A 12,282-nucleotide genomic window follows, 5' to 3' on the forward strand; every position below is an offset into this window, starting at 1 on the left:
CTTTCCTGCGAAAGCCAGACATCAGACATGGGGCACTGGCTCCCTGGTCCGCAGCAGACTTTATTGCATAGGCAGCACAGGCAGCACTGACAAGGCCCGGCTTAGCATTCTGAGTGGCTCCCTTCCACCTCAGCTCTCAGCCCAAAGCCCTGACTGGTGAGGTTAGGTGTACAGGGCTGGTCTTTATGGTAGTATGATCGGTCGTGGGCCTGGCCAGGAATGTTGGGGTGGGAGGGGCCTGAGGCCAGAGCCCAGAGGGAATGGAATGATAAAGATTCTCCTCCTGGAGATTCCTGCCTTCTGGGATTCCCCAGGGCTAAGGTGCTAGCCCAGTACCACCATGGCATCATCTTCAGGGATAATAGCTGAGTCTCCCTCCTCTTCAGGGCCTATGATGGGAAATGGCCCAGGGGGCTGGTGCTGGAAGAGGGCTGCTCGGTTCTGCTGTTCACCCTTCTTCACCCAGTGCCCATAGAGCCGGAAGGCACAGCTGTCAATGAGGTGCCGCACTGGCCGCAGTGTGTAAGGGTCCCTCAACAGTGCACTCTTGGTTAGTGGACGTACACGGTGGATGCTTAAGGCCACTCGTCCAGCAGCCAGCACTGTCCACACTGCCACCTGGGAAGGAGGGGCACAGTGTGAGCTCCAGTGGAGCATCAATCACAGGACAAAAAGCATGGGACAGAAGAGCAGGCCCAGCCCCTGACACACTCAGGCTTACCCGGAACCGCTGGCGGGGTGTGAGGTTCCAGGATCGGCTTCCTTCACAGCGCTCAAAGAAGGGGTGCTGTAGGGCTTGCTCAGCTGTCAGGCGTTCCTCAGGATCCACCTGCAGCAGCCTTGAGATCTAGGGGAAACCCCAGAGCATGAGGGGCAGCTCTTGGGCCTCCCTCCTTACCTTCTCACAGCCCCAGCTCACCAGGTCTTTGACAGTATTTGAACAGTCATCCCACTCGGGTGAACTAAACTGGTACTGTCCCTCCATGATCATGCGCAACATCAGGATCTGGCGTCGGTGCCAGAATGGTGGTGAGCCAGCCAGGAGTGTGAACAAAATCACCCCACAGGCCCAGCTGGGGAAGAGACCAGAGTCAGACAGGACTAGGTAATAGGGAAACATGTTAAAGGACAGTACACAAAGGGAAGGGGGAGACCAGAAACTCACAGGTCGACTTCCTTGCCATAGCCTGTGTGGGTTTCATCCATAGAGCACTTAAGGATCTCCGGTGCCAGATACCCGGGGGTCCCACACAAGTCTGGGGAGAGAGGGCTGAGATTGATGGGATGCTACCAGCCCCCTCATGGCCTTTAACCCCTGCTGAACAACTCAAATACCCACCAAGGCTCCTGGTGGCCTTGTTGGGGAAACCTGACTTGGACTGACTTCAAGGTCCTACCTAACCGTATCATTTGCCTTCTCCAAACATTCAGCCAAGCCAACCCACCCACTCCTCACACAACTTGTTACCAGGTTTTTACATACCTAACACACAGAAAACAAAACTTAGGTCTTTTCTGCATTCCTTTCTGCCTAAATCTATTCCTCCTCTTGTCATCTTTTCTTTGGTTAGTAGAACCACCACTCAAACCAAAGCAAACAACAGGGAATATGGGATTTCTTAAAGCACATGCTGGTTAAGTCCCTTGTTTAAATCCCTTCCCTGGCTCCCCATTATGGCCTCAGGATCTAGACTCCTGCTGCACAGAACCCTCCATGACTTGATCCAAGCCTCAATTTTTAGCTGCTTCTACCACTTTCAGACATCAGTTCTTCTATTCCAGCAATTTCTAAACTGTGTTCCATGGCATACTTCTAAAATAGGCCTAAATTTAAAAACAAATCTTTGAGGAAATTCATTCCTACACCAAGTATTTAAGAATGCCTACCATGTACCAAATACCATACTAAACACAGTGGTGAACTACATGGGCCCTTACCAAGCCCACTGTCTACCAGAAAGCAAATGACAAATAATAGAGTAAAAGGTGTGTCATGCAGGGAGAATATATAATAACAAAATGTAGGGGATCTAGAATTACCAAAGCCAAGGGAAAGGATGGAGTGGGCAGGGACAAAGATGAATCCAGAAGGGGGTAAAGTGTATGTGGAAGCCCAAAGGGAAACAAAGCACAGCATCTACAAGACAGATGTGTAAGCCCACAGGATGGGGACATGAGCTCCAGTCAGACTATCCAAGTTCAAATCCCAGCTACCTGACCTTGGGCAAGTCACCTCACCTCTTTAAGCCCATCTATAAACTGGAGACACAAATACTATCTCTCTCAAAGAGTTGTTGAAAGAATCTTGAGAAATAAGCCATGTAAAGACTTAATCTGGTGCTTAACTCACAGTAAATGCCCAGTTTATGTTAGCTATCAGTACGTCTAGTACAAAGCCATGAAGGGAGAGAAGGTGACACACTAAAGGCTCTGAGGAGCCCCACAGTTGAAACTTGTTTTCTAATTGCACTAGAAATATTTCTGTCACAACAGGTATGGACATGGGTAAGCCCAAGTCCCAGGGCACCAGGTGAGAAGTGCTGCCTGGCCACATCAGGCTCCTTGGCACCTGAGCAGCACCCCATGGCCTTGTACCTCTGCCAGAACCCTAACATGCAGCTGAGCCCTGTCATCCCCTGTTCCCTATTTTTCCTTCTGGGACGAGCCCAGCCTCCCAAGGCCCAGATCCAGAGCCTCCTCCTTCATGGGCCCCTCCACCTGAATTAGGTGCTCTTTCTCTGGCCTTCCCCAGCATGGCCCCTTGCACACTGTATGACACTATCTGCTCCCTTGTCCATCTCCATCCTCCACAGGTCAGGAAGCCCACTGAGTTGCATACCAGGCTTTGTACCCAGAGGGTACTTGGGAAGCGCTCACTGACTTCTCCCCTTTTCTTGGTATCTGGGACTCAACTGTCAGACCCAGCCAACAAGCCTCAGGCTGGGTCTCCTACCCTCCCAAGCCTCTTAAGGGAACCAGGTCCCCTCACCTCGAAGCTTCTTGCCAGGTTCCAAGTGGCAGGAGAACCCAAAATCTGAAAGTCGGATCTGCATATTGTCATCTAGGAGAATATTCTCAGGCTTCAGGTCTCGATGCACAATGTTGTTGGCATGAAGAAAGCTCACTGCTTCCAGTAGAGACCTCATGATGGACCTGGGGGAGGTGCAGTCTCCTCCTCTGCTGCTCCCTGCCCTGCCCCACTCCCTGCTCACCCCACGGCAGACAGGCTCAGCCATTACCTGGTTTCCTTTTCTGAGAGGGCGACCTTCTCTGTGAGATAGTCAAACAGCTCTCCCTTCCGCATCCTAAGGGATAGGAGGGGTTGGAAGGGAGGTGTACCTCACTGTGGGGGCTGAGAAGATAAGCCAGTGCCCATACTTTGAAAGAAGCCCAGTTAAAGAGATTCCTCTGTGGATAAACTGAAGGATCTCAAGAGAGAGTCCTCCAAAACTGAATTGGATGCCAGGGACAATTTGACCCAGTGGGTTGGCAGTTGAAATATCTATACTATTTTATCAAGAATCAGTGCCTCCTTGTGAAAGTAGTTTATAGGAGGAGATCCCTGTTAACTAAGAATAACCACACTCAAAAAAGTCCTTTTAAAGTTAATCTATTTAGACCACGGACCAAAATTTCAGTTAACAGTGACCAAAAATGGACTTTATTTTTAATTTTGCTTATTTTATCTTGTCTTTAACAATTGAGGTTAACTCCATCAATCCTTGAAGTGAAGAACACATCAGGCTTTGTTTCAGGGAGTAGCACTGTTTTGCAAAGTTGCACAGAGGAACAGATACTTCCTACCTCCCCTCTGACTTCTGCAGAGGGTTGTTTCTCTATGAAGACTCTGCATTTTTTCCAAGGGCCTCTCTTAAAAATCTGGTATTCAAATCATTCTCTTTTGAAGTACCTTTGCAACTGGTTTGCATTATATTGTACAATCTCTGACATTCAGATTCAGACCAGAAAAAGAACTGCTGGGCAGAGACAGACACCAGTGTAGGGTGTTAAACAGTGAGAGACTGGTGAGCAAGAATCTTTATAAGTGGTCACCTTACAGACACTCTCCTCTTAAAACAGCCTTTTCTTCCCTGCTAACCTTATAACCATGGGTGACTGAGACAGTGACCCATTGTATTTGGCTGGTCATGATTACTCTTGAAGAACTTGCCTCAATCAGGGCACTTAGGAAGATGGGCCAGAGCCACAGGTAGGGCAGGCAGGGCCTAGCTAGAGTAGAGGAAGGTGTGAGCAGAGTGATCTACAGCCCACTGTGCTCTAAGGCTGAGCCATGCATGTTGGTGAGGAGGAGGGTTCTCACATCAGGGCAGGGAGATACTCACAGGTCAAACACCAGGAACATGAAGCTAGAAGACTCGTAGGAATCGATGAGAGTGACTGGGGAAAGAGGCAGAAAGGCAGAGACAGAGCTGGAAAGGAGCGGTTGCATGTTAAAGGGGCTTTCCACCCTGAGGCAGCAGTGGGCTGTTCCTGGGAAGGAAGAACCACAGGCCACAGTAGGGACCCACTTTGAGGGGGAGTAGAGCCAGGAGGAAGGGAACAGAGGCGTGGAGGCAGTGTTGGGGAAAGTGGGCTGTGGGCAGGGCTAGCAGGAGGTGGCTATCAGCTAACAGTAGCAGGGAATGCAGCCTCACTGATGTGGGGGTGGCCGGCGACTTGGCGAAGGATGTGAGTCTCTCGGCGTGTAGCTTCTTGCACCTCCTCCAGCTGCTCAGGACTCAGTCGCTCAGCTGTCACCTCCATAATCTTCACAGCGAACTCATGCCCAGTAGCTCGATGAACACAACGGCGGACCACAGAGCTCACTCCTCTGCCAGAGTCAGACAACACCCAAGTCATGGACTCCTGCTCTCCCATCTCCAAGAGTGGAGCCTCAGCATCTGGATACCCACACACCAGACGCTGAAGACCCATCCAGACAACAATGCAACCAGGGTGGAGCTCACCCTGGCCTCATGCAGCTTCACTGCAGCCTCAGCAAGCAACCTAGGTACCCACAAGGTGCAATATGAAGCTCAAAGGAAAGGCAGGGGTTTCCTGGATTCAAATCCAGTCTGCAACACCCTCCATGGGTAAATATTTTCCACACTGAGCCCCAAAATCTGCCCCTTGCCCTGGGATCCTCCAAGGAGAATGTGGGAAAAAATTATGTAAGGCTCCCTCCAAATTATACTCACACTTCCCTGATAATGCCACCAAATCCCAGAGTTCCTCTATATAACCCAAGTGTCAGAGGCTCCACACAAGTATTGGGCCACTGACTGGAAGACCAAATTGAGAATTAGGAGACCTTAGTTTAGGCTCCAGATTTGCCACTGATTAATCTCCAAGTGACCCACGGACATGAAGTGTCTGGGCTTGCACTTTGCCAGCTCTGAAACATGGCTAAAGATACCGTCGAGGGATGTCAAAAGGTTTTAATGAGGTAGAGACAGGGAAGCCCATTTGGCATTGTAAAGAGAAAGTCATAGATGGGGATTACCTTGCTTAGATTCTGTCACTGACTCCATATGACCCTACAAGTACCTTAGGTTAAGGTGCAAATCTCTCCAGGACCAGACCTCACATATTTTGTATGCTAGTTCTCTGACTGCCTTCACACAACTTTACTGCTATGCTCTCATGGCCTCCTTTCCTTACATCAACTCCTTTTGCTTGGAATAACTCACCCACATCTGTGGTTCAGTCAAGAGATGCAAACTATCGACCTTCCAGACATACAGCCCACAGATGTGTTCTGTTTTAGTCAGTGCACTATTATTTACAAATCTGAACACACATATCTTAGAGGGGACAAGAACTCTCCAGCTGCCACTGTGCTCACCATTTACTACCATCTTACTCTTGGCCACTTCACAGTTTTGATTTCATGCCCGATCACTAAGGGCATCTGATTTGTGGTTCCTTGTCTAATTTTTAATCATCTTTTAACAACCTCTGAGAATCTGCTGAAAGCTGGAGACCTCTGGCCCATACAACCGTTTTACAATTTCTGGGGGTTCAAAGACCCTCCAAGCCATCCAGCTAAGAATCCCTGCTTTAAGACCTAATGTAAATGACCCCTCCACCAATTCTTTGTGTCTTCCCCAGGAGGAAGGGGCCATTCCCTTCTCTGGCATCCCATAGCACCTTACCTGTAAAAGCATTCACTCTTCATTAAGCCTTCCTACTGTGTACCATGACTATCTACATGGGAAACCCAGGTCTTCAGATTCAAAGTCCTAGTTCTATTGATACACCCTAGTACCTTGTTCTCTGACCACCTCTTAAATGTTAAAGCTTCCTCAGAATCCCATCCTTGGCCCTGTTCTCTGGCTATGTACACTCTCCCTCAGTAATCTTACCCATCAACATGACTTCAACCCTCATGCCCTGTAGTCTCCCTTAGGTGTCAGGCTAACATGTCTCACTGAAGATTATTCCTGAGGGTCCTAGAAAGATCTCACTTTCATTATGAGCATTGAACACCTCATCTTCTGCCGAAACTAGCTTCTCAATCCATATTCCTTAGCTCAATTAATGGCAATACCATTCCATTGGAATCATAAACTAGAAACAGAAATCTTGGTACCATTTTTGGCTTCTCCCTCTCCTTCACAATCCACCACAATCAACCAGTCCAGTCCATTCTGCATACCTCTCAAATCTATTTCCTAGTACTTCACCGCCACAACCACAACAGCCTCCTCACTAATCTCCCTGCTATCAATCTCAACCACACTACAACCCATCTGCCATAATGCTTCTAGAATTAGCGTCTTAAAACAGCCTCAATCATATCATTTGCTGCTTAAACACTTCCCAGCTTAATTCTCTAGTAAGTTCTAAGTGTTCTTCATTACTCAGCAGAGCCCTATAGTAATTGTTCTCTTTTTAAATGAAAGACCTAATACTTTCAACCACCTAGTTAACTGCGGAATGCACTCAACATTTCTTTCCATACTGCCTTCCTATTACTTAAAAGATAATAATCAAATACCAATTCCTTCATCTGTCATTCGAGGCCTTCACCAAACAGTCTTAGTCTCTTTTCAGCCTCATCTCTGGCTAAGACTCTGCTATCCAATCTTTGTTTCAGTGACTTGGAACTTATCACCACGTTCCAGAATGCGCAAAGCTCCTTTAAAGCCTCAGGCCTTTATACATGAAGAAACTAATACTCTGGGAAAAGTAATTTAGTGAGCATGTACAGGTACTTTAAAGTACAAGAGAAACAGACAAGAGGAGGAGAGAGACAAGGGATCATACCACCACAATGATGGGGGGATGGGATGAAAAGGACCCTACCCTCTGACTTGTCTTCTCCAAAAAGGCTCTTTCTGCACACCTCGGCAGTGGAACCACTGCTCTTGCCTAAGGACTCTTCCCAGCCTGTGAATCCTATCTTACCTGATCCTGAATCTCTGCAGCATCTCAGGACCTGTATTTCAGCTTTCCCAATACTCTCTCCCCTGGTAACCTCCATCCAGTCCCAAGGGAATTAAATACCAACTATGTGAAAATTACTCCTGCTAAACTGTCTCAAGCCTTGATTTCACTTCAGAATTCCTGACCCTAATAGCCTTTTTGACATCTCCAAGCAATATCCAAAAGGAGTCTGAACAACTCTAATCGTCACACCCCTGCCTGCTTTCCTGGCCTCAGCAGCATTCATCATAGCAGACCATGCCAACCTTCCAGAAGCACATTCTTTTCTTTTTTGTTTTTCTTTTTAACTCACAGATGGCTTCTCCTTAAGTTTTCTTTACTGGCTCCTCCTCCTCTAACCCCTAAATAGTAACATGCCCCAGGGCCTGAGCCTAGGCCCCTTTCACTTCTCTGTCACTATTTTCTAGTCAACTATATGCTGATGGCTCCCAAATTTATAGCTCTAGCTCAGCTCTCTCCCTTGAGTTCCAGACTCATATACTCACTTGACAGCTCCAGTTGGATATGTCAAACCTAACTTCCAAAACGGAACTCTTGACTTGCTCCCCCTAATCTAATCCTTTCCTTCATTTCAGTAAATGGTACTCAAATGGTCAAATCTAAATCCTAGAAGTTATTTTTGTTTCTCTCCTTTCCATCGTGGTCCATATCCAATCCTTGAGGAAACTACATCAATCTCCTTTCAAACCATCACCTAACTCGATCTGTTCTCTCCATCTCTACCATCACCAGTCTAAACCAACACCATCAATAGCTTCCTAATTGGTTTCTTCTTTTTTCTTTTTCCTAATTGGTTTCTGTTTCATTCTTGCTCCTCTCCTCTCCATTCTCTGCCTAAGAGCCCGCATGATCTTTTTAAAATGCAGTAATACACCTGTACTGAGTACTTACTATGTGCCAGAAAGTGTTCTAAGAGTATCTTAACTCTTTCCCTCCTCACAGAAGAGGGTAGGATCTATTTTTACTCACAATTTTACAATAGAGAAACTGAGGCACAGAAAGGTTAAGTTCCTAGCCCCCAAATCACAGCAATGTCAATCAGATCATGTTACTACCCTGCTTGAAACCATGAGTTTCACTAGAATAAAATTTAAGTTCCTTATCATGGCTTAAAGGCCCCATACAAACTACCTCTATTTACTTCTCCAACTTAATTTTCTCCTCCTTGTCTCCCTTATTACATTCTAGTCACTATGATTATCTACCTATTTTATGCATAAGCCCTTTCCTGCCTTGATCCTTTACAATTGCTGTTCCCTCTGCCCTAAATATATCTTGATTCGGCTCTCTACTTGTTCATTCAAGAATGAACAAGTCTCAGCTCCATTAATTACACTCATTCCATCACCCTATTTCCTCCCAGCACTCACGTTGATCTTTATCTTGTTTTCCTGTTTATTATCTGTTTTACCACTAGAATATAAATTCCAGAACAGAAACCTTATGGGTCTTGTATCCCCAGTGCCTAGTACAGTGCACCCAGTACAATGTACATGCTTAGGAAACCTTTGATGAACAAATGTCATCTGCCACTGCCTTCACATGTGAGGCCTTCTTTCTATTCTCTGTATTCTTAACTCCTACTCATCCTTCAAGACTCAAATATCGTGGCTTCTAGGAAGCTGTGGTTTTCCGAGTCCCCATGGCACCTTTTATAAAACCTGATAGTTTTTTAATGCTCCTGTGTCTCTTTCAGATACTTCCTCTGGTGTACCTCCAGGGCTTAAACATCTCTTCCGTGTTCAGCTTTGTGCCTGGCATACACAGGTGCTTTAACTACGTCTGTTGAACACATACATGAATGAATTTGTGAAAAAGTGGGGGTTGACCCAGAATACGAATCTAGTCACCGAATGTTCCTCGGTTACCCGCTGACCCCTCCCTCAGACGCGGCTGTGTATCTTGGCTAGGACCCGACCTCCCTGGACCTCCGTTTCCCTGGCTTACGCCTCACCTGCCAATGACGTCCTTGGGGTCGTACTTCTGGTAAAATTCCTTGGCAGCGGCCCAGTCAGGCAGCTCATCCTCTGGCCCCACGTCCAGCGTCATTCCGTAGGCGGTGGGGGCCTTTGTGGAGGAAACGGAGGGCAGTGAGGGCAGGGAGGCCCATGTGCTCTGAGAGGACGCACATCGTGGCTCCCGGACGCGCAGCCCTTGCGTCTGGGGCGCCAGGAACCTGGGGGTTGGGGACGGGGTGGGGGAAGGATCGGGACTGGGGAGACCCCACGAAAAGGCCTAGGAGGCGGGAGAGGTGGCAGGACAGGGACAGGGACGGGGAGGTGAGGGGAAAAGGTACGGAGGAAGGGAAGGGGCACACTGGCAGCTGGCTGTTGCTGCGCAGGCGCACTTGGGCGGGTCCTGGGATGGGGCGCGGGGTCTCGTGCAGGCTTACCTGCAGGGGCGGGAAAAGAAGCCAGGGTCAACACTAGGTCGCTAGGTTTCGGGGTTCGTCTGTATTCGTTTACCTTACGCCCAGGCGGGGCCGGCAAAAACATTAGGCCCCGCCCCTATCTTGTCTGCCAATGACCAGCACCGCCCGAAAACGAAGGTTCAAAAACCCTTCCAATTGGTAATTGGTAGTCCAATAGGAAGCCCAGAGTTTCGAGCCTGGCGCAGACGTTGGACCTCAGTTACCAAAGGCTGCGACGCTAGGGCAGAGCTTTGGATGCTGCCAATCAGCAATCGGCGTCTGCTTGGAGGCAGCAGAGGGTGGAGCTTGCTTACGGGTAGTGCTGAAGGCATGGAGCAGGACCCGGAAGTTAGGTTTACAGAGACGCCTGACCTTTAGGTATCTGATCTGGACGCGGGATTTGTCGCTCTGGGCTTGGACATGGCGCCTTCAGACTCCTCACAGCATCCCTATCTGAATTCGGCTTTTAAATGTTAGCAGCTTAGTCCAAAGCCTTGAGAGGCAGACTCCAGCTCTTAAAATGCTTCGCACAGACATCCTGGACCCTAACTTGGTCAACTTGGTGTGGACGGTCAGTCAGAAGAGGTTCTCTCGTTCTGTGGCTGCTCCGACTCTTCAGTTCCTCCAGTCTAATGCTCACCGTCTGGGGTTATACATTTCCTAATCTTCCACCACCCACTTCCAAAAGCCTTGAGAAGTATCACCCTCGTTCCAAGCCTGCCAGGTTGTGCAATTCGGCCAGGAGCGACTTCACAAGCCTCAGTGCCCAGCTAAACCCGGCATTCTCTTGGTGAATGTTTTTATTTGAATAAATATTTATTGCCTAAGCACCAAAGTAACAGCAATGACAAAGGAAAGTTCCTACTCTTGTGAAGGTATAGTCTGGTGAGAGGCACAGATGGAATTCACATAATCTTCTAACACATGTCTTTAAAATGTCACATTTTGGGATTTCAACCATATAGGAGAAAAACGAATCCAAGTAACTTTTTAACAGAATCATTTGACTTTTATGCCATCAATCTAATGACAAAATAATTGCAAAGAAAAATTGAATAAACTTGTTTGGTAGTATAAGTGGGCTAATTATGCTGAAATTGAGCAAGGGAACATATTGATGTAGTTGGCTGTCAAGGTCCTTACTGTGGGAATACCAAATTTGGAATGGGGAAAGACAACCTTATGACTGATTGAAATTGGAGGTATTTTTAAAAATAGGTAAAATTAGGCTAGCTCCAACCTCTCGAAGGGCCTAGAAACAGTAACATCCCAGTAGAAGGAGCACAGCTAGTGTCTTGACACTGGTTTCAAAGTAACAGTACCCAATAAAAGGAACCAGTATTCCTTGGGAGACAACAGCTAGTTCTCAGGCTGGAGCAGAGGAAGTAAGATGAGCACGAAATAATTGGTGTCAGAAAGTAAATGAAGGAAGATGGGGACTTACCAGAAGGACACAAGAACTAGGTTGAAGGGGTTTCCACAAATCAAAAGCATAGATAAGAACAATGAGACTGAGAGGGCCATGAGGTGGCCTTCTAATGTGCTAGAAATGGTCTAATTAGCCTAGGTAGTAATTACACAGGTGTGTTCATATAAAAATATTCACCAAGCCGTGCACTTAAGATCTGCTTTGTATCTTTACTGTAAATTGTACCTCAACAAAACATTTTAAGGAAAATGACAGTAATGCATATAATGAACTAAAAAAACGAGACCATACTAACACTAAAAATTGTAAATTAATGGAGAAAAAGACTTCACATAATGCAAACTAATAAACATAGGCAGAATAACAACACATAACTGAAGCCTCTTAATAACTGCCTTGGGCAAAATAGGCATTAAAATTATTAGTGAAAATTTGCTGGGGAACAGACTATATATACTGATTGCTTTTTAATTAAAATGGAAAAAAGTTATCCTTACTTTGCAGAAATCTGACAGACACAACCTTAACTAAACTGTCAATGTTACCATCAACAGTAAGGGCAAACTGACATCATGTGCCCTTGATGTGACATACTGAGGACACAAAACTTCCATATTTCTGCCAAAAATGCATAACCTAAATCCATTCATAAGAACCCAAACTGAGGGATATTCTACAAATGGGCCTTGCCTCAAAAATGCCATGAAAGGCAAAAATAGAAAGGATGAGAATCTACTAAAAATTGAAGGAGACTAAGGATCTGACAGCTAAATGCAGAGTATTCACACACTGGAACTAAAGCAGAAAATAAACTGGTATAAAGGATGTTATTGGAACAACTGCCAAATTTGAATATTGAGTATATATTAGAATATTGTACTGATGTTAACTTCATGGAATTATATAATTGTACTCGAGTTATGTAAGAGAATATCCTTGTTCTGAGGAGACAGATTATGAACTATTTAGGGATGAAGGGCCTTCAACTTACCCT

The 12,282-nt window shown here is 46.6% G+C and overlaps 1 protein-coding gene across 1 annotated transcript; it reads right to left on the reverse strand.

The window, feature by feature from the left end:
• Window positions 1-40: 40 nt before the first annotated feature.
• Window positions 41-9,993, reverse strand: PHKG2 (phosphorylase kinase catalytic subunit gamma 2). Its single transcript, XM_017642777.3, has 10 exons — window positions 9,842-9,993; window positions 9,404-9,516; window positions 4,656-4,831; window positions 4,344-4,398; window positions 3,240-3,305; window positions 2,990-3,153; window positions 1,166-1,256; window positions 920-1,073; window positions 722-847; window positions 41-618 (listed from the first exon to the last, which is right to left on the reverse strand). The coding sequence occupies exons 2-10, from the start codon at window positions 9,496-9,498 to the stop codon at window positions 325-327; spliced, it is 1,221 nt and encodes a 406-aa protein (XP_017498266.2). The 5' UTR covers window positions 9,499-9,516; window positions 9,842-9,993; the 3' UTR covers window positions 41-324.
• Between the last annotated feature and the right edge of the window lie 2,289 nt (window positions 9,994-12,282).

The sequence above is a fragment of the Manis javanica genome, chromosome 10, assembly GCF_040802235.1.
Source record: "Manis javanica isolate MJ-LG chromosome 10, MJ_LKY, whole genome shotgun sequence".
In the NCBI taxonomy this organism is placed as follows: domain Eukaryota; kingdom Metazoa; phylum Chordata; class Mammalia; order Pholidota; family Manidae; genus Manis; species Manis javanica.